This window comes from Myxocyprinus asiaticus, chromosome 13 (genome assembly GCF_019703515.2).
Source record: "Myxocyprinus asiaticus isolate MX2 ecotype Aquarium Trade chromosome 13, UBuf_Myxa_2, whole genome shotgun sequence".
NCBI lineage: Eukaryota > Metazoa > Chordata > Actinopteri > Cypriniformes > Catostomidae > Myxocyprinus > Myxocyprinus asiaticus.
Window position 1 is genome coordinate 20933938 of NC_059356.1, and position 23308 is coordinate 20957245.

Here is a 23308-nt window from a genome sequence, read left to right on the forward strand (position 1 = left end):
TAAGCAGCCAAATTGGCCCGGTTGCTAGGAAGGGTAGAGTCACATGGAGTAACCTCCTCGTGGTCACGATTAGGGGTTCTCGCTCTCAGTGGGGCGTGTGGTAAGTTGTGCGTGGATCGCAGAGAGTAGCATGAGCCTCTACATGCTGTGAGTCTCCGAGGTGTCATGCACAATGAGCCACGTGATAAGATGCGCGGATTGACTGTCTCAGAAGCGGAGGCAACTGAGACTTGTCCTCCACCACCCGGATTGAGGTGAGTAACTGTGCCACCACGAGGACCTACTAAGTAGTGGGAATTGGGCATTCCATATTGGGAGAAAAGGGAATAAATAAAAAAAGAAGTGACATGAAAAATGCTACATTATTTGTTAATATCAGTGCATTTATTTTCATATTGCTTTAGTAGATTTTAGAATTGAACAGAAGTGACACAAATGAAGGGTTTTTAAACTGGGGTCGCATGGGTGCACTAGGGGGTCCACAAAAATTGTACAAGTGAAGTGAGACTAAATAAAAAAATAAAAACATTATTAATAAATTAATAACTTAAAACAAAAGTTAACAACAATTGCAACATGTAACATTACAATTGTTTCATTCTAAAATCCTGAGATTAAAAGTGATTATTTTAGACAACTAAAGGGGCAGTCACACTACACTTTGCGCTCCATTCACTCCCATTCAAATGCATCTGAATGCAGCACAGCGGAAACGCAAGCTCATGCGAAAAAAATCGTACTACGCTGCGTACCAAAATTCAAGCTTGGTGAACTCTGAACCATGAATTTGTACGTCAAGAGGATGCGTGATAGGAGACCTCTTGGCTCAATTCACAGGATACTTATTTCAAAGCTGAGATTTATTGTTGCAGGAAAGTGAGTAGACAATATATTTTAACACTTTTAATTAAATATTGTTTGTTATTTGTGATTCATTGTTTAAGTACACCTGTCACATCTGCACCCAGTTCTGCTCTCCACCACCAGAGGTCCTCCTAACCTGAAGATTGACTCTCACACAACACCTGTTCCTTATTAGGCTGATTACTCTCTCTGGCTATTTATACCCCACTCATTCTATGTATCTTTGCAAAGTCTTGCCAATCTCATTGCAGTTGTCATTTCTGAGTGTTTATCACCAGCCTGTTTTCCTGTGTATTACCATTGTATTTTTCCTTGGATTATTCTCTGCTCCTCTTGATTTGGATTTGTTTGAACTGTGTTCTTGACTGCTTACCTGGTTATTACTCTTCCCTGACTCGACTACTGTTTTCGTTAAAACCTCTGCTAATGGACCTTACCTCTGTGTCTAAGCCTGATTCATCACAACACCAGATGCCCTCCCACGTGACATCATATCCTGGTTCATAGTGTTGTCCAAAAAAAAAAATTGTGTTCCCAAAGCCTTGTGTGACTGCCCCTTACCAGTAAGAAATAAACCAAATCTGCATATGGTTTCATACTGTATATTATTAGAGAATATATATATATATATCTCCTTCCTTGCAATGTGCATACTTTAAATAGTTTGTATTTATGTTGCATTTTCCTCCAGATAAAATTAAGAATTGGCTTCAGTAAAAAGACAATATAAAAGCCTGTTAATTAATTTTGCAAACATGTTGTCTTTATCATATTTTTTTTCACACATTATAAATAGATATAGCTGCTTTTATGTTTTAAGATTTTTATTTTATCGCTTTAATGTCTTTTCAAACCCATATGGGTTTCTTTCTTCTGTGGAACACAAAAGGAGATATTTAGCAGATATCCAAGCTGCTCTTTTCCATTGACACTTATGGTCATTATTCACTTGCACTGTATGGAAAAGAGCATTATACTTTTATGGTTCCTTTTTGAAGCTTGAAAGCTCTTGTCCCCATCCATTGTAATTGCATAGATAAGAGCAACCAGTAAATTCTTTCAAATATGAGTTCCACTGAAAAACATTTTTGTACGTTTTGAAAATAACATGAGGATGAGTAAACATTTTCATTTTTGGGTGATGTATTCCTTTAGATAAACATGATGACACCTAACAAATTATGTCTTTTACTGATCATTTACTTGCTGGGATAGATTCATATAACTGCCGGGCCCATGTCATCACTGTTATAATGCACAACATTTTATGTTAGAGAATGAATGAGCTGCTCACCCCTGGATGTCAGCATCTGCCAAGAAAGTGTAATGGAACACATTAATAATTTTCCAAGTCCACAATGACATTTCACTGAAGGAGACCTTTCTGTTTGCAGACGAGGGATTGTGGGATACCTTTGTGCGACACCTGCCTCCCACAAGCACCTCTCACTCAGTGAGTCTGGACCGCCTCCGCCAGGGCATCAGCTACCAGTTCCGAGTGCTGGCCGTCAATGAGTTCGGCTATGGTGAGCCGAGTGCGCCCTCTGCTGCCATGTCAGGTAATTGCACTCTCTTAAAGTCCTCTTGTACTATGATGAGTCATCGCTGAAACAGTAGAAAAGATTTTGATAGAGTATTGCAACAGTTACTGCTCATGATTCTATTATTTTAAGTCAGATGTGAACTTGATAATCACATGAGCATGATAATATGATAACCACATGAGTCAGATGAGCATGATAACATGAAAACCACATGATCTTGATGCATCATGTCCTCCCAGAGGAAACAAATATTGCTCAGAAGTTGCTCTTTCCAACTTATAGATTTTTTTCAAATACCTTAGGAAATTAAATATAGAAACAAATTATACAACTGTTGACATTTGATGAGAGTTTAATTTTGTAAAGTTAATATACTGTAGATAGCATAACACAGATAGTTTGGTCTTGGGAGAATTTGATTGAGAAAAGGTTGAGTTCATATTGAAATCTTGACTTTTGATTGAAGACGGCGCTTCCTTGGAAAATCTGAACACAGTTTGAGACATTGTTGAGATCTTTGAAACTCTAGAGGAGACACGTGAGATTACTTGAGTCTTTTGCTCAGCAGAAAAATCTTAAGAGAAGGAGACTTCTCAATTTGTTCTCCATTTATTCACATTTCTGTCTAGGGGAAACAATTGAGATTTAAAAGAGATCTCATTTGTGATTTTTCTTTCCTAAGGTCTTTACCATTTATATGGTTTTATTCATGTTTACCTTTAGAGATTGCCTTGTTTTCATCTGATTTCCTGTGGTTAAGCAACCACGTTTTGAATTTGTCACACTTGGACTCTGAACAACATTAATCAGCATCCTTATCAAGGGTAATACAACTGGTTTCTGTGTTTTACCCTTTAAGCAGACTTCATTAATGAAGTTGAGGCCATCTATGCCAATGCCTTAAAAGGAACCTCAAGCACTGACTGGAGATTTATGTTTTGAACAAATATAGTCAAAAACCTTTGTATCTCTGAATGTTATACCTGAAGTAATACCATAAAACTTTAATAGTTTAAAAAAAAAAAAAAAAAAAGGTGTTTACTTTGTCTCACTGCAAAAATCTGTGCTATAAAAAATAGTTTGTTGTTAATAAATAACAAAAGCCAAACAAAGTTGTTTTAATTTTGGATATTATAAGCTAAGTCAGGACTCATGCACTGAAACCCCTAATATGTTTACTCTACTCAATAGATTGAGTAAACTCGTTCCCTCACTTGAATTGACTAATGGCATCTCCAAAACTTGTGCATTTAAGTTCACTTAACTTTGAGTTGAATGAACTTAACTATTTAAGTTAAGGTACCTAGATGCAAGTATACTTAAATCAAATTTGCAATTTAAATGTTGTTTTTTCAACTTAATAATTTTAATCGAATGGATTACATTTTAGTCATTCAATAACACAGCTTAAATGAAGTTGAAGTTTTGGTATTTTCGTGCTAAGTCTATGCGCAAGTGGGTTTTTGCGAAATTGGATGATGTTACGACACGGAACACTGCCTGCAAACACGCTACAAAAGTTTATATCTAGGGGATACGCTGAACAGGTTTCCACGCACAACATGCAAACTCAACTTTCCCTACATGATGCAATATAACGTGGGAGTCAGTCCTACCAAAATATATGGATGGATGTGTGTGTGTGTGTGTGTGTGTGTCAGCTAAGAGTTGCCCAGAGAGAGGCCACTCACCTGTTGGCTTTGCGTCGCTCTGGCCCGGTGGCGATCAGTGTGGAGATCCGACTCCCTGGTCCAGCATAGGCGTCGGTCGATAAGTTTCCGTGATACTCCTCAACCACAAACAATAACCGTAAAAGAAAAGAGGTAGAGTAATTCACACAGAGAGCCGTATGTCCTAACACTCTTTGTGGGCTGAGTTACACACTCAAACCAAACTCGAGACGCATGCGCTTCTTTCTTATTCCCCCACAGGTGACATCATCCGGGCTCCGCCTTCCGTGTTCGTCAGTACTATCCCTAACTACCTCCTAACAGATGCACACAGCACTAATGGGCTGGGTCAAGTGCAATTTAATTCGGAGGTTCTCCTCTGGTTATTGCAGCGCCTGTGTCCTATTATATTGTCCATTTCCTGTCAAGCACCAGCGATATATTGTAAACAAAGACAGCACATTCATAAGACATAAGACATAATATTATTTTATTGAAACATGTAAAAATTAAACCAAAAATAAATATATATTGAATTTACTTTTCAAATGAAAAAAAAATATAATCAAAATAAAGAAGTGGTCAAAAAAATCTTACCAAATCCAAAAAAAAATTCCCACTTCAACTTCTTTTAACAGCCCCTTTTGCTGTGACTGAAAAATTACTCTATGACAACAGGTGAAAAAAGTATTAATACAAATGATATAATAAATGCAATTGTAAATATAAACAAAATAATAATAATAATTAAAAAATAAACAATGACCTCTAGAAAGTAAAAAAAAAAAAGTTTACAAATCTCATAAATTTTTGTTTCATAAAACGACTGCAACTCTGGACATTTAGTGGAACATCAAATTATGCCTCCAAATCTCCAAACTGTAAATGTAGGAACTGAACTTAGACTTTGCTGAAAACAGACCTGGTTCTGAAACGTCTTAGCGCATTGACCTATTTATCAGGAAAATAGCAAATTGCACTTTGTGCCACTTCCTTAACATACAATATCCCACTCCCACCCACGACCACTTGCCCTTTGCGCTGGCACAAAAATTGCCTTTAAAAATAGGGTAAGACAAAGCACGGTCGTTGAGCGTAGCGCATCACTTTGCACGCTCACCAAAATATTCTAGGTCAATCATTAGATAAACATATTTCTTCCCAGAAATGCATATATGCCTGTACTTCAGTTTCACATGCACAAGATGAACTGATATAGTTTTAACAGGGTCCAAATAGACTAAAGGGGACACCGATCACCCTTATGATGTCATCACACGAAACATCTATTTGCAACAAAACAACATAAATAATACTACATAAGAGCCAAAACCTCTATGAATTCTTAATAACAACTATTTAAATGCTCCCATATGTTCCCTTTGACCAAGAAAACATAATTAACTAATTCAAGGCCAATTTTATGCAATGCATTGTGGGTATTCCCCATAGCCTCATTTTTGTACTCAATAGTTTGAGTTATTAACACTTAAAATCCTGAGTTTATGGATTTTTTTATTTTATTTATATATATATATATATATATATATATATATATATATATATATATATATATATATATATATATAAGTTAAAGGAACATTTCAAGGAATATTTGAGTTATGAGCCTAAAACTTGACATTTCAAGTCATGTATAATTTTACTTGATAAATAGATTTTTCCAGTAATGACAGCATTAGGGTTTACGGTGTGGGTAGTGTTTTATTTTGGGTTTTAACCTTGAAGAGCACCAAGCAAAACATTTAAAAGCAAGATTTCAATGTCATCATCTAAAGTAATATGAAGCAAGCTTTCAAAAAACAGACTAAAGTCAGATAAAGTCATCAAAGACAAGAGGTTTCTTCTCTGTCTCTGTCTGTCTGTTTCACTGGCCATTGGCAAGTACTTTCAAGAAAATCTTCCGTGTTGCCTCAGCGATTAATTAATGCAGCGTGCTGAAAGTCCTAGAGGTATATTTGTAAATAAAAAGCAGAGTGGGTTATCAACATCTTGTGTGTCATGGGACTGAAATATTCATACCACAGGCGTGCTCAAATCTGTCTGTGAGTTGGTGTCACCGCAGCTCAATATTGCTGTCAGAGCAGTCCATCAGAGGCTGTCAGAGCATATGACTAAAGAGTTCTGGCACATTTGGGCCACACTCTCCTTTACTCTAGAGCACTAGAGTTGAGGAGATAGGACACATACCAATAAGCTCACTGTCACTGCTGCTTCAAATATGTTAGGCAATCATTGCTGTTTCTGAAGTAATGCAAAAGTAAGCATTACTATTGCTACTGCACAGGGTTAGGGTTTTTTCAAAAAGAGTTAACTGCTATATAGACCATGGCGTAAAACTCATATAACATGTTGCTTGTGCTATGGACATGAATGCTACCTCAAATCATGTGGAGGAGAGGTGTGCTGTTAGCTATCAAACTTTTTTTTAAATAAGACGCCCAATTATATATTGTAGCTTCTTTAAAATAGCTATTTTGCCAGATTATAAATCTCAAGTATCTTTACATATACGTACAGTACACGATAGATAGATAGATAGATAGATAGATAGATAGAATTTATATTTCTGTCTACGTCTGCTTTAACTTACGCTTTAATGCTTAAAACTAATTTTAAGTGTTAAAGCATAAGTGTAGCTCAGAATGTTGAGAGACATAAATTCAATAGTATGTGACCAAACTTTTCACTGTTAGTGTATTTAGCCATATTCATGGAACAGAATACCACAGATATTGGGGGTAGGCTCTTTTGACTTAGGCCAGTAAGTAAATATCCAAAACACCTTTGCAACCACATTGCAACACACTAAAAAACTCTTAGAACATCTTAGCAACTGCATGGCAATGCCCTGGCAATCACCCACAGCACCCTAGCATTGTGGCAGAGGGGCAACATGTAATGTTGTTGAATGTAGTTGTCGAATGTAGTTTTCTTTTTAATCTCACTTTCGTTCACTCTTTATGTTTTGTTTTTCATTGTCTCTGACATACACAGCCCAACTGGACACGGCGTTTTATGAGGAGTGGTGGTTTCTCATTGTGTTGGCGTTGTGTGGTCTCATTCTGCTGCTGCTGTTGGTCTTTGGACTCGTCCTGCATGGCCAGAACAGGAAGTACAAGAGCTGTGGAACAGGTGTGAGCTAAACCAAACTAAACCCAAAAATCTGTCCCTCCATCCTCCCTCACACCATCATTATGTCATAAAACTGCTTATTACACAGCTCTCTGGAATACTTGATTCTGATTCTGAGAACTTTTGTCCATAGCAACACTGTAAAACTGATCGCTCATCTGGGAAACAGATGTTTTCTACTCAGCAATGCTTGTGTTCTGTCTCTCTGCAGTCTCTAAAAATAAGCTTAATCATTTCAACTCAAAAATTATTTGTTAAGTAGTCGTGTTATAAGCGGGATAATGTACAGTACAACCAATCATTATCGCAAAATAAACCCCTTTCAAGGTGATACTTTGTGATAATGACCAACTGACTACATTATCTCTTACATCTGTTCATGCAGTAAAACACGTCCACCCACTTAAGGTATATGTCCAAGCTGTCCAGTTAAAACAGTGATGAAAAAGGGAAGATGTTTTTGCTGGGATAATGATATGCTAACTGCTGTAGGTAAAGCTGTGTCTACAGTGGAGGAAACGGTCACACTGGACAATGGAGGCTTCACATCTCTAGAGCTCAACAGCAGGCCTGTTCATGTCAAGGGTGTCTTCCTGAGGAAGAATGGCACCAGGTATAAATGTGTATAAAATCACTGTTTCTTCAGGGGTGACTCACATTTTTATCAAAACTATGGTAACCTTGGTAAACTTTTGTTACCGCCCCTCTTTTCCAAAGCAGGTCACCTCCCCGACCCAATCCAGCTGGACTGCGCTATGATGATGAAGACATCTGTAACAGCTACAATGGTGTGGTTTCCACAGAGAGCACAGTGCTGACAGAGAGGCCAGCAGAGTTGTCGGAGTCTGAGGTAGAGTCTTTAACACACACATACTGTATATTCCCACATAGGATGTTTCTCAATGTGCATTCTTTTGTGTTCTTACATTCTCGTGGACTCGTTCTACGTCATGTTCTACATGTTTATCACTATGTTTTCTAGGTTTATTTGTAGAATTCAGTATATATTTATGTTTTAATTTAATGATGTCACCCTAATTAAGATTAAGCTAATTTCTGAATCTGAACAGTATTTATGTGGCACAAAAGCAATGATCTTTAAATGTATAACTATATTTCAGATGATATTATAAACATAACTATATTTATAGTTCATATACTGTATATAAACTATACAGTATAACTATTTAAAGGAATAGTTCACCCAAAAATGAAAATTCTCTCATCATTTACTCACCCTCATGCGATTCCAGATGTGTATGACTTTCTTTCTTCTGCTGAACACAAATGAAGATTTTTAGAAGAATATCTTAGCTCTGTAGGTCCATACAATGCAAGTGTATGGTGGCTTGGATTTTGACGCTCCAAAAGCACATAAAGGCAGCATAAAAGCTATCCATACGACTCCAGTGTTTAAATCCATGTGTTCTGAAGCGAAGAAAGTGAATAGGTGTGGGTGAGAAACAGATCAATATTTAAGTCCTTTTTAACTATAAATATATACTTTCACTTTCATATTCTTCTTCTTTTGTTTTTAGCAATTCACATTCTTCATGCGTATCACCAGCTACTGGGCAGGGTGCAGAATTTATAATAAAAAGGACTTAAATATTGATCTGCTTAAATGTAGCTACTTTTTGTTAGCAGCCTGTAGTATAGACAACTACCTTTTTCAAAAGAGTAGCTTGACTGTAGTTTAGATTTAAAGTAGCTTCCCCAACACTGAAAAGACTATACTGTTTTAATTAAGGGGGGAAAATAAGCCCTAATATTCACAGATGCTGATATGGTTACCAATATATTGTGCACCCCTACTTATAACATGCTTCTTTTAAATACTTGATTCTGACTGGTCAGTCGCGGCTTTCAAAGTGATATGTCTCTCGTATCACTCTTCGTTCTCTTTCTTCTCACTTAATAAAATAATTTCTACTCTAATCGCTATTTAATATCCATTTGTTATTTATTGGGTAAGTAACTATGTAATAAACAGGATAAAGTACAGTTAGATGGTCATTATCACAAAATACACCCTTTCAGGCACTTTGCGTCAGAGTCCTGATCACCCCAATCAGGGGTTGATTTTGCGATAATGACTGGTTAATTATATGCTATCACGCTTATTACACAGCTACTTAACCCATCCATATATCACAATATAGGTCTGAGAGATCTCTAAGTTCTCTTTCTCATTGCATCTATTGTCAGGACTCTGACAGCGAGTGTGAGGAGGAGCCAATCAAACACTCTTTTGTGAACCATTACATGAGCGACCCGTCTTATTTCAACTCGTGGAAACGGCAGCAGAAGGGGCTAAAGCAAACTCTGGCCTGTTCTTACGAGGAGTGTGCCAGCGGGGACACCGAGTCCTACTATCAGACAGTGGTCACGCAGCACAGCATGGGTGGGGTGTACACCCCCACCGGCCAGCCCACCCCAGGCTCACGGACTCCCGTTACAGGCTTCTCCTCATTCGTGTGACACCCAGGAGCCCCAATGGACTGGGCTGAGGAACCGGACCCCTCTTTGCTCGGGCACCACGGTTACAGAGAAGGGCACTAGATAGAAGGGATTCTCTGATATCCACAGAACTATCACTATGAGCACTACAATGATCGCTGAATTTTGAATGAACTCTCATGCTGATTAGAGAACGTGATAATTAGTAAGCGAGCGGAGAAGAGGACGGTTTAAAACATAATTTTTATAAAGGCACCACTGATAATCAGAGTTACTGTTATTGTATGTGTCCCTCCTGTTTGCAGCCTTGATTGTGAAAGATAAATAAATGTCTGTTCAGATGATTTTAAAGACAGGACATAACTGAAATCTCCTGTCTTAAACCTATTATTGTGATGAGACATTCCAGCTATAAAGAGTGCCGCATATTCCGTCTGAATTAATGGGAAACATTCCTGCCACTATTCCCTTTTACCACATTGAAAAGACACAAAGAAAAAACTTAAATGAAGACCATGCTGTAAGTACTGTATACACAATATTCCCTCATTTCACCGTTAGTTTTGCTATATATACGTGTTGCACTTGAGATCATAGGGGCATGAACTGTAAATCTGCTCTAATGGATCTGATTCACGTTCACACAGCCTGGATAATGAAGCATGGAAATCTGGGCACAGATATCACCATGATGTCACCAGTATATTCTGTACCAGCTCACCAGCAAAGAAACCCTTGTTGGAAGAAGACCTGTTTCTGTGTTATCAGATGGTGAAACAGAGTGTCAGATATGTTAAACAGTGTTGTGATGTGTTCAAGTACCACTGCTCATTCTCACATATACCAAGATCGAAGTTCTAATTTATCTGTCTTGTTTTGTCTTGTTTCCATCTGACTGGCCTTGCTTAGGAACTGCAAACACTCACTTGATATTATTTAAAGGAATAGTTCACCCAAAAATGAAAATTCTCTCATCATTTACTCACCCTCATACCATCCCAGATGTGTATGACTTTCTTTCATCTGCTGATCACAAATGAAGATTTTTAGAAGAATATCTCAGCTCTGTTGTTCCTCACAATGCAAGTGAATGGTGACCAGAACTCAGAAGGTGTAAAAAGGACAAAGGCATCATATGAGTAAACCAGATGACTCCAGTGGTTAAATCTATGTCTTCAGAAGTGATTTGATAAGTGTGGGTGAGAAACATATCAATATTTAAGTCCTTTTTTCCTGTAAATCTACACTTTCACCTCCACATTCTGGTGTGAAAGTGACTTTCACATTTTGCCACCTACTGGTTGGGGCTGGACATAGGTGGAGATTGATAGTAAAAAAGGACTTAAATATGGGTCTTTTTCTCACTCACACCAATCATATCACTTCAGAAGACATGGAATAAACTACTGGAGTCGGATGGATTACTTTTATGCTGCCTTTATGTGCTTTTTGGACCTTCAAGTTTCTGGTCACCATTCACTTGCATTGTGAGGAACAACAGAGCTGAAATATTCTTCTAAAAATCTTTCTTTGTGTTCTGCAGAAGAAAGAAAGTCATACACATCTGGGATGGCATGAGGGTAAGTAAATGATGAGAATTTGTGGGGGGGTGGGGGGTGAACTATCCCTTTAATGAATGAATGTATGAAATGTATGTGAGGGGATCAGTATGGATGCTTATACTGCACTCTGGAGCCATAATGTCTTGTGTTTCCTTCTTGGCTTATATTTTATACAGGCTTGTAAAAATTGCAATTTTACAGTGCAATTTCAAATTAATTTGTATCGTCTTTTTTATTATTAAAAAGTGACGTACAGTTGTACTTTCATAGCAAGTATGAATTTTTGCAGTTCTTGAAAATGCCAGCACAACAAATACAGTAATCAAACAACAATGTACTGTTATGGAAATGTTTGTTTCAATTCCGCCAAGTGTTTTAGCACAAGTGTATGTCATGGACATTCATTTTAGGTAAACAAGTTCATGGGTTATTTTTTTTAAGATAAATATTGTTGTTGACTTAATTGCCTCAAACTACAAAGATGTCTTGTTGCTATTTCTTCAACGTGCACCTGACAAGTTATGACAGTTGAATCACAGATCACTTTTTATACCGTTTTTGAAAAGCATTTCATCAAATAATCACTTTTAATAGATGTATTTCTCAGTTTAAGGTTCAATGGAAACAGTTCATCACTTGAAATGTTTTCTTCGCTGTTGAATGGACTGATTAGTTCATGGACATTTCATGGTCTTATTGCAATGATGATGAATAAAAGCAAAAGTGTGAAACGCAATGTGCATAAATAGATTTATTTTATCTTTTCCATCTTTTAAAAAATATATATAATTAAATATAATTCTTTCAAAACACATTTTGAAGGAAAATGTGGGTCAGTCAGTATTCTCTAAATTTCTTTTTCTGTCCAATGGGAGGCGCAATGTACCCTCTTCAAAGCTGAATGGACGCATTAAACAGGAAGTGTATTTGAAGTAATAAACTCGGGCTTCACTGTCTCCGAATCTGCATTGAAGAAAACACGACAGTCCAACTGGCAGAGTTTGATATAAATCAGGACAGGACTTACAATGATTGATCTCACGCCTCTGTCAGTCACCTGGACCCTGGTGGCACTTGTCATAACTCTCTTGTTTATGTAAGTGTTATTAACGTAAGATCTATATCAATATCTATATCTGTATAATGAATCTCATGTTTTGTTTATGGTTGTTTGAAGTGTTATATTGTCTTATTACTTCGAGATACCTTATTTTCAACTTCAAGATTTAAAAACAAAATTTAAAATCCTGTTGATTAAAAAAAAAAAAAAAAAAAAAAATGGCAGCTGTGGTTGGCAGAATAATTACGTAAAAATGTAAACAACTTTACGGAACAACCTGTAAAAGTTACAGTTTTAAACTGTTGTAATTTACATGACCACGATCGGCACTGTAAAAAAAAAAATCTGTAACATTTACAGGAAAAAAAAAAAAAAAAACGTCCTAAACTTGATATTAACCTTATGAAGCTTTAAAAAAAATCTACTTTTTATTGTATGATGTATTGTTAATATCTGTAAAAATTACAGAAGCTCACATCATGACATGAAGTTCACCAATAACAGTTCTTCCAGGAGCAAAAAGTGCTCAGTGTTACTCACACAAACACTAAACACCATCAGGGTAACACATGTGAAATGTAAATAATGCAGTAAACATAAACTAAACTACATTAAATATAAAACAGAACACCCCAATGTACGTAACTGGTATTAAAAATAAGAAGAAACATAACTATTCCCATAAAATATAATGAAATATGATGGGTCATGCAGGGAATTGTGGGAATGCCTAATTATTGTTTTTTACTGTAATTTTAACAATAATTTACTGTAAAAAGTACATGTACTCTCTTGTTAAACAGTGTACATTTTTACCATTAATTATATAGGAAAATAATAATTTTTACATCTAAAAAATGTCATTTTAACAACATTTTATTGTAACAACTACTGTATTGTCTTTTAAAATATAGTAAGAAATGTATAATATGTATAAAGGAATTATTATTATATAAAAATATTATAAAGAAAAACTATTGCAATGGTTTTAGATGGAGTAATGTTACGCTGCAGGACACAGAAATAGCTTGAAATTGCAAATTACATGTCAACTACTACCCAACTACATCAAATGGATCTTATGTTAAGTTAGTGATGTTTTGTGGTGTAACCTTTGTCATTGATCACATTGTAGTTATGGTGTTTGGCCACATGGATTTTTCAACAAGCTGGGTATTGCAGGACCAAGGCCTTTGCCTTTCATTGGCACATTTTTTTCATACACTAAAGTAAGAAATTCACTTTTGTAACTGCAGTAGAATCAAATAGAAATGAGTCTCCAATTTATGCTGAAGCAAAAAGACTCTTTTTAATCTCTCATTTATGTATTGGTTGTGTGCAAATGTATTTCAGGGTATTTGCAATTTTGATATGGAGTGTACTAAGAAATATGGAAAAATGTGGGGGTGAGTACCAGTCATGCATTCACTTTAACAGAATCAGATCATATCTGTAATGAATATGTCATTAAAAAACATTATGTAATACAAGTGAAGTAGTTCTAGTAGTTGAAGTCATGTTTATTGTCATTGCAGTTATATAAACATATACAGTGGAATTAAATGTCATTTAGGGTTCTTTGAACAAATAATATTTGGCCACAGAATGCTGCAGTTGACCAATAAGAATGAAGTATTCCATGTAATAAAATTCAGTAATGTTATTATAACTGGTTATTTAAATAGACATGCTAGGGAAACTTCATAATGTATGAGTTAAATTTGTGCGTTCAGTTTAATCTGTGAATATGAATAATAATGCAGTTGCGTTTTTTTCATAAAATAGCAAGCTTCTCATTACTTAAAGGAATATTCCAAGTTAAGCTTAGTTGACAGCATTTGTGGCAAAATGTTGATTACCACAAAAATTATTTCAATTTGTCCCTCCTTTTCTTTAAAAAAAGCAGAAATCTGGGTTACAGTGAGGCACTTACAATGGAAGTGAATGGGGCCAAATGTTGAATGTTAAAATACTCACTTTTTCAAAAGCATAGCCACAAGACATAAACAATATGTGTGTAAACATGATTTTAGTGTGATAAAATCACTTACTGACCTTTTCTTTGTCAGTTTTATCCACTCATGAATACTAAAATGACCATAAAAACATAGATTTGAACAACTATACAGCTCAAATAATACACAAGGTTTAACAAAATAATGAATGTAAGTGATTTTATAAAATTATAAGCTTCATATTTCTGCCTTTAAACCCTCCAAAAATTGGTCACATTCACTTCCATTGTAAGTTCCTCACTCTAACCGCGATTTTTTGCTTTTTTTTTTTTATTTATTTTTTTAATTTTTTTAATTTTATTCTTTTTTTTTTTTTAAGAAGAGTAATAGTGGAAATAATTTTTTGTAGTAATCAACATTATGCCACAAACGCTGTCGATTGAGCTAAACTTGGATTGAACCCAAAATATTACTTTTACATAATCGTAACTAAATATTTCCATGGCTTTTATCTCTTGAAAGTAATACAGTATCAATAACTAGTCCAGTACACATCCCTATTGTAAAATGAAAACAAACACTGTTCGGTCATGTTTCAACCTGTATGACATTGCTATTACTCTGTTTGTAATCTGATATAATTATTTCCAATGGAACATGTAGCAGTGTAATTCCATTCACTTTTCTTTAATAGTGGGGCACAGCAGAATGTAGGTATGTTGTCTAGATCATTATGACTGCAAATCCAATTAATATTGCTTCTATGGCTTAGGATCTTTGATGGAAGGCTCCCAGTTCTAATGGTCACTGACCTGGAAATGATCAAAGCGATTATGGTGAAAGAGTGTTATTCTACATTCACCAACAGAAGGGTAAGCCCACTCCCAATCACTAGCTCAAAAACATTTTTGTACAAGGAAAGTAGCATAATGGTCATTCAGAGAAAGCTGAAGAAAGCTTTAAGGCCCAGTAAAGATAATAATTTTGGAATTTCAACAGGATACAAATGCAGAACTGGCTGGTCCCTTTGCTGATGGAATAACTATAGTTAAAGATGAGAAATGGAAGAGAATTCGTGGTTCACTCTCTCCATATTTTACAAGTGGCCGACTTAAGGAGGTAAAGACTTTTAAAGGGGTAGTCAAATTCTGTCAATATTTACTCATCCTCATGTCATTCCAAAAAAGAAAGAAAGTAAAATGGGTTTGGAACAACATGAGGGTGAGTAAATAATAACAGCATGATAATGCACTATATTGTATTTTTCTTGCCCTTATGACACTTATGTAACAAACAGTTATTTCTTAAAATGTTTCAGATATTTCCTTTAGCTGATACACATGCAGAACGTTTTATTCAAAATATGAAAAAGAGAGACCAAGAGCAACCAGTTAAAATAAAAGAGTATGTATTATATCTGTTCTTAATGTAGTTGAAGAAACATTGTGTATACACAAAACCTTTATGCACATAGCCAAAATGTTTTTTTTTTAAATCTTTTGGACTGACTGTCCACATTTTGCAAGTGATGAAATCTGATCAGTTTGTTCAGACAATGTAGTTGATATATGGTGCATTTAGATTGGTTGCCATAGCAATAACTTAAGCATCAGCACAACACCAAGAGACATACTGTACATGTAAGAGAGTAGCTGTCGATGTGGAAACTTTACATTTTGCCTCTGCTCATGTCCATCATGAGATCTTGCCATGGTGCTGAACTCATGAGGTGCATCAGACAACAAAGGTCAGAGGCATTACTGTATTTACGCATTCATGCACATTATACATAAACCACTCAGTCGTTCACACATTCAACATAGTGAAAGTCACATGTGAACATATGTGAATTCAGACACTGTAGACATTACTGCGCTTTGTGTACAGTCATGTTGCCACCCAAATGGCGAAAAACTACTTGAAATCCACTCTGAGCATTCAGACTAAACACATGAATAAAAAACAGATTTTAATCGGATTTCAAACCACGTGGATGCGATTTGGACCAGGTTTATAAAAATTGTATTTCATATGTTTTTTCTGTTCTGATTTGTGCTGCCTGTCTGATCAAGCCAAATTGTATAACTTTAAAACAATGTTACAGATCATTCATTTCATGAATTCTACAGATGCACTTATTGCAAGATTGACTACAATTGATTGTTTATAATTCCTAGAAATAGAGATATTCATGTGTTTATTCTGTATTAACTGATACGTCAGAGGTGTATAACTATTGCAGATGACAGTGTTACATCTACTGTAATAATCATGTCAATTATTACCATATTGCACATGTAATTATTTTATTTTTTATTTTTTTTGCCAGCGCTGTCGCAGCATACAGTTTGGATGTTGTCACCAGCTCTTCCTTTAGCGTTGACATCGACTCCATAAACAATCCAGAGGACCCTTTTGTTATCAATATCAAGAAGTTTTTCCAGTTTAATTTGTTCAGTCCTCTCTTCCTGCTATTTAGTATGTTATTTGTAGGTTATAGTAATAATCATAATTATAACAGTTTTGATACATGAAAAAAAATGCTAATGAGTTTTTTCCTTTTTTTTTTTTTTTTTTTAGCTCTCTTTCCCTTTACAGCAAAGCTTTTGGGCAAAATTGGTATAAGTCTTTTTTCAAGGTCGTCTATGAATTATTTTTACAGTGTTTTGAGAAAAATAAAGGACAACCACAGCAAGGAATCAAATGTATGTTTGTCACTGTTTCACTCTTCAGCTTTAGTCACAGATTGTTGATTATTAAAAAAGATTGTTGCAGAAATGTTGATATGGGGCTTATATTTTTAATTAGGGGCGGATAGACTTCCTGCAGCTCATGATCAAGGGTCAAATATCTGACAGTCAAGCTGAAAACACTACTGATGACCAGCCAGTAAAAGGTTAGAGAGAAAGTACAGCATTTTATACATTTCTGAATGTTCATAATCACCCTTAGATGTGTGACTTGTTGTCAGATGTGCTTTCATTTGAACTTTTTAGGTCTGACAGACCATGAGATCCTCTCCCAGTCCTTCATTTTCATCCTCGGAGGTTATGAGACTACAAGCACCACTCTCACTTTCCTCCTCTATAATCTTGCAACTAATCCAGACTGCCTGCAAAAGCTGGTTGAAGAGATTGATGCAAACTTTCCCTCTAATGTGAGCACACTTTTTTTGTTTGTTTTTCAGGGGAAAGTCTAAAGTCAACAAATCAGGGTTCCCACATTCATAAAAAAAAATAAAAATTTAAAAAAATATCAGGGAATTTTAAATCTGTTTTCCAGGCCTGGAAAAGTCATGGAAATAAATAAAAGTTTAAAATCATGAAAATGTCAAAACTAAATATATATATATATATATATTTAAGTTATGCTCTGCTCTAAAGTATTTAATTGGCTAGATATTGCTCTTGTGTAAGTAAAACCTGTTCAAAAGTCAGTCATGTTTTTGAGTCAGTTGTTTTCAATTAATCGTTTGAAGCAGTGCTCAAATCTGAATGCTTCATGAAACCTGAATTTGAAAGATTGTTAAAAATCCTTATTCAGTAATCCCATATGACTAGAACATTCATTGGTCAAAAAGTATGGGAACCCTGACAAAGTTTGAGGTTTTTTTCACATTGAGGTGATGCGTGTCATTTTTGCGGTGTTAAAATAATTTCTCCTATCTCAGTTTAGTATGCAGAGACAAACAGAACAAACAGTTGATAACCCTCCAAAAAGTGAAAACGGTGTGTATCTCTGGCACTATACAAATATTATAAATTTAGCATCCTGACTGGCCCGACACAGCAACACTGGCTCAATCAATGGTTTGAGTTAGGGGTGGGGCTACATGTTTGTCCAACCAATGAAAGATAGAGGGAGTGTTTGGGACACCTGTTTGAAAACAGTCATAATTGTGATTGGTGATGCTAGTGGTGTAGAAATTGCACACTGCACCTTTAATATAATAACAACAAATTAAGTCAATATTTATTGGACTTGATTCCCTAGACTCCTGTCACATATGATGCTTTAATGAAAATGGATTACTTGGAAATGGCCATCAACGAATCAATGCGTCTCCTTCCCACTGCTCCACGTTTAGAGAGGGTCTGTAAGAAGACTGTGGAGCTCAATGGGGTAACCATACCGAAGAACACTCTGGTTGGAATTCCCACATATGTTTTAAACCGTGACCCGCAGCTCTGGGAGTCCCCGGATGAATTCAGGCCGGAGAGGTGATAAGTTTCATCTATCAGACAGTGATGCTTCTAAAATTTCTTTCAGTGCCACATTTCATATCATGATTATCTAAATCAGGGGTACTCAATAGGCGGACTCTGGTCCGGATCCGGACCGAAGCACAATTCAGTCCAGACCGAGATCTAAATCTTTGTGTTAGTTATCTGACACCTGGCTAAGTGATTGTGTAAGCATACGCACGCGAAGTTGGAATAAAGCGCGCTCAACGCTAGAGAGAAATATTTCTCTCTAGAATGGGAATAAAGTGCGTAGAGTGCTACGCGATTATTCCCTAGCGCTAAACGCGTTTTTATTCCTGCTCTTCGCATGTTGCCTCTCCCTGTTATAGAGGCGCCACAAAGCCTAGTTTTCTGTATGTAGTTGCAGGTGCTAGAAAACGGTACAGATACTGGCATCTTTCACTTAAACACACTTCATCTGTCTGATATGTGATTCAGATGGTTCAGCAAAGCCAGGTTTGTGTTAGGGCAAGTTAACGTGCCGCCAGCATGTTACGAGCCTTTCATAATAAACAAACAGATTTTTGTTCTAATTTTATGAAAATTTATCAGAGATGTCATCATGACATGGGTGGCAAGGGAAGCCTATTTATACTTATATTAAGCAAACAGTATTTTAATGCTTCACTGTTGTTATGTAAATTGTTTGTTTGTAAGTAGATTCTCACTTTAAGGAAAATATAAAAATGGTCCATTCAGACTTTTACATTTTCTCTCAGGGAACACCCTTGAACCACCATGCAGTGTTTTTTATCCATCAAAAGGCCTCCTATGTCCCATACATATATATTCTGAATGTACAAAACTAGACTGCTGTCATTCAACTTCAAAACAAACTGTTGATCTTATCTTTTAATATTCATATCCAAGTGCCCTCGAATGATGAAGTCTTGATGAAATATTTTAATCTTTTGGTAGAAGATCCCTCAGACCCCACTACTTTGGCTGTCTCTGGGCCCCCAATGTCCTCATCCCTGCCCAGTTTTGAAGAGAATAGTTGGACTGTTTTGGATTTTTCTTTTTTTTTTTTTTTTTAACAAAGTACAACCCCAGTTCCGAAAAAGTTGGGACAGTATGAAAAATGCTGATAAAAACAAAAGGAGTGATTTGTAAATTATATTCACCCTTTGCTATATTAAAAGCACTACAACTACACACTATATGATGTTTTACCATGTGAATTTCATTGTTTTTTGAAAATGTACAGTAATTTCAAATCAAATGATTGTAACATGCTCCACAAAAGTTGAGATGGGCAATTTAAGACTAATAACAATTTGCTAAGTTGAAATAACAAGGCAATGTGAAACAGGATGTGTTAAACAGGTGAAGCAATTGTGTCATAGTACTGTATAAGGAGCCTCCAAAAACAGCCTAGTCCTTCAAGAGCAAGGATCATTCAAGACTTGTCAATTTGCCAACAGATGCTTCAGCAAATAATCCAGCACTTTGAGAACAATGTTCCCCAAAGACAAATTGGAAGGATTTTGGGCATTTCACCCTCTACAGTGCACAATATAGTTAAAAGATTCAAGGAATCTGGTCAAATCTCGGTGCGTAAAGGGCAAGATGAAAACCCCTTCTGAATGTGCATGATCTCTGAGCCCTCAGACGTCACTGTCTTAAAAAACAGCATTTATCTGTAATGGATATAATGAACATGGGATAACTTTAGTAAACCTTTTTTAGTCAACACCATTAACCGTTAAGACTTTACTATGCAAAGCAGAAGCCATACATCAGCACTGTCCAGAAGCGCTGCCGACTTCTCTGGGCTCGGTCTCATCTTAGATGGAAAGTAGAACAGTGGACCTGTGTTTTTTGGTCTGAAGAGTCCACATTTCCCAAATTTTTTGAAAAACACAGCCGTTGTATTATCCGGGCCAAAGAGGAAAAGGGCCATCCAAGCTGTTATTAGCGTCAGGTCCAAAGGCCAGTGTCTGTATGGGCCAGGGGTGTGTGCCCATAGCATGGGTAACTCGCACATCTGTGAGAACACCATGAATGCAGACAGACATGTAAACATTTTGGAGCAACTTATACTGCCGTCCAGCACCGTCTTTTCAAGGGACGTCCGTGCATTTTCCAGCAGGACAACTTCAAACCACATACTGCCCAGATTACAAGTGCATGGCTGTGTAAGCAGAGAGTGTGGGTGCTAGATTGGCCTGCCTGCAGTTCTGACCTGTCTCCAATTGAGAATGTGTGGTGCATTATGAAGCACACCATACGGCAACGAAGACCCCGTACAGTTGTGCAGCTAAAGACCTACATAATGGATGACTGGGGGAAAATTCCACTTTTTAAACTTAGCAAACTTGTGTCTTCAGTGCCCAAATGCTTAATAAGTGTTATTAGAACAAATGGTGATGTTTCACAGTGGTAAACACTCGACTGTCCCAACTTTTTTGGATCGTGTTGCAATCATCTGATTTGAAATTACTGTACATTTTCAAAAAACAAGGAAATTCACAAGGAAAGACATCATATAATGTGTAGTTGTAGTGCTCTCAATATAGCAAAGGGTGAATATAATTTACAAATCACTCATTTTTGTTTTTATTAGCATTTATCATACTGTCCCAACTTTTTCGGAATTGGGGTTGTACTATTGCTGCCAACGTGGCAAGTTATAAAAACTATTCAAAAATATATATTAAATAATTTCATAGCCATATGACACCGTGTAAGCTACATATTATTATCCGGACCTTTGCTGGGAAGGAAGTGTAGAGACCGGACCTCTTGGAACTTTAATTGAGTAACCCTGATCTAAATCTTAATAGCACTGAGTTTACAGAACTGTCTAAGATTAGGATCCTCATATGAATTTCAAAATTGAATGCGTCCCTAATATTTCTCTTAAGGTTCAGCCCCGAGAGTCGGTCAGCGGTCAACCAGTATGCTTTTATGCCTTTTGGACTTGGGCCCCGAAATTGCATTGGAATGAGATTTGCCCTAATGATTATGAAACTTCTTGTTGTGAAGCTGCTTCAGAACTTCACTGTGGAAACATGTAAAGAGACACAGGTTAGTACTTTGTCACCTTTAATCTCATCATTTAGTGTTCACATAATTGAGGCATGTTTGTGATATGTAATATGCCTTACAAAAAAGACAGATAGACTATGTACAGTATAGCCTCGTAATCAAACACAAAGTGATAAATCCATTGCTCTTTTTGTTTCAGATCCCTCTAGAGTTGAATGCCATTTTTCAGCCAAAGGTTCCCATCACACTGAAGTTCATACCAAGATCTCACAGGGACAGAGAAAAATAATTTAAACTAAAACAAAACAGGAATAAATACAATTTGATTTCAATGTAATTATATAGAAAACATCATTTGTAATCACAAAGGCTTCAAAGTTATGTAGTGTAGAATTAACTAGATCATACGTAATAATACTTTATTTTTATGTTTATATTGTACACCATTTTTAGGTGAGCCATTGTAATACTCAGTGGTATGATTGATGTCACTTGTAGTGTGACCATTTGTCTGTTCATTTATTTTGTACTTTTTGATATTAATAAATTCATTAAAACACGTTTATTGTTGTATGTGGAATGTGAATTTTGTGTATCATCTGTTAATCCTGTTTACAGCTTATCAAGTTGCAGATGTAAACAGTCACACTAAAAGTAGTGTGTGTGTGTGTGTGTGTGTGTGTGTGTGTGCGCGTGCGCTAAGATGTGTCAGTGCGCTTTTTGAAGAAGTGCAACTTGTAGATCGCAAAAAAACTGTTGCAAATATTAAACATTTCCTGTTATGATTGGGAGCTTATTCTACAATTGCAGTGTCAGGGAGAAGTTCCAGTTGAAAGTGTGTTAATTGTGGTGAGAGAACCTTTCTCATGTTATTGGGGGCAGGCTGACATGATTTCTATAATCCTGGAAAAGGAGACAGAGGAGGGAACACATTGTAAAGTGCTGTTGGTTTAGCAACTGTAGACAAGACCATATGGTTCAATAACAAATGATTTGTTTTTGCCTAAAAATCCCAAATTTATTAGCAGACATAGTATGATTTAATACACACTAGTTGGGTTTCTGTACCCTAAAAATTTAATTAGTTTTTTATTATAACTATAATATGAATTATCATACTCATTCATGTGTAGGCCTATATTTCCTGAGAAAATAAGCATTTTGTTATGTTCCTTGAGGTTCACGTATAATATTCTTTTTTTTTTTGTTGCACAGAAAACAGTCATATATTTGTAAAACACGATCATTTTCCTCCTCATTCTGACCGTCTGCTGTTTCTCCTTTAAGACTTGACACTATACACCCACTGTTCTGATTGGCTCTCTGCTCTTGACAGACCTGCTCTCTCATTGCCATCTCACTGCTCACCACTACTGGGTGGGGCTATGGAAGTGATTAAAGTTAAAGTAGTCATTGATGTGTTGTTGTGGAGGCGGTCAGATGCAAATGTCTACCACAGTGGCCCATTGCACATAGGGGCCACAGTTTGTTCCTGGCAGGCAGCAGATACCCTAACCCTGCTCCCACCCTAATCTTAACCATATGGAGCCTGTAAGGCAGAGTAGCCTGCCAGGAACAACGGATGGCACCTTTCTACCATTGTGACCATGCCGTGACATCACAATGTGGAGGATGTTGAGAACAAGTCGTTATGGCAACTTGATTTCAACAAATGATCTTTTTGCAGTGAGGAGAAAGTTTTGTGTTCTGAAACTCACAGTCTGTTTTTATAGTACACTGACCTCTTATATGTTAAAAGATCATGGCCATTTTTATTCCTCATGTCCTGACCCCTTTAAAAAATT

The 23308-nt window shown here is 36.3% G+C and overlaps 2 protein-coding genes and 1 long non-coding RNA gene across 4 annotated transcripts in view; 2 read left to right on the forward strand and 1 right to left on the reverse strand.

Annotated features, from left to right (window-relative positions):
- Positions 1–10702, forward strand: part of LOC127450172 (protein sidekick-1-like) — a 539544-nt gene extending 528842 nt beyond the window's left edge. The window contains exons 41-45 of the mRNA XM_051714029.1: positions 2259–2423; positions 7094–7231; positions 7724–7844; positions 7949–8081; positions 9440–10702. Of these exons, the coding sequence (XP_051569989.1) occupies positions 2259–2423; positions 7094–7231; positions 7724–7844; positions 7949–8081; positions 9440–9712 (830 nt within the window). The 3' untranslated portion in view covers positions 9713–10702. The remainder of the gene's footprint in view (positions 1–2258; positions 2424–7093; positions 7232–7723; positions 7845–7948; positions 8082–9439) is intronic.
- LOC127450209 (uncharacterized) lies at positions 96–4319 on the reverse strand. The gene is made up of 3 exons (XR_007898929.1): positions 4100–4319; positions 2278–2469; positions 96–2174 (listed from the first exon to the last, which is right to left on the reverse strand). It is a non-coding gene; the product is annotated as an uncharacterized LOC127450209 (long non-coding RNA).
- A 1454-nt stretch (positions 10703–12156) lies between the features above and the next one.
- LOC127450185 (cytochrome P450 3A30-like) lies at positions 12157–22066 on the forward strand. Of its 2 annotated transcripts, XM_051714054.1 has the most exons (14): positions 12157–12349; positions 13449–13542; positions 13667–13719; positions 15041–15140; positions 15268–15387; positions 15587–15672; positions 16598–16746; positions 16849–16973; positions 17077–17164; positions 17265–17425; positions 17939–17996; positions 18356–18488; positions 21380–21542; positions 21703–22066. In XM_051714054.1, the coding sequence occupies exons 1-14, from the start codon at positions 12282–12284 to the stop codon at positions 21790–21792; spliced, it is 1488 nt and encodes a 495-aa protein (XP_051570014.1). In that variant the 5' UTR covers positions 12157–12281; the 3' UTR covers positions 21793–22066. The 2 variants fall into 2 exon arrangements, with proteins under 2 accessions (XP_051570014.1, XP_051570013.1); XM_051714053.1 differs by lacking the exon at positions 17939–17996 and having other exon boundaries at positions 12159–12349; positions 18262–18488.
- The last annotated feature ends 1242 nt before the right edge of the window (positions 22067–23308 follow it).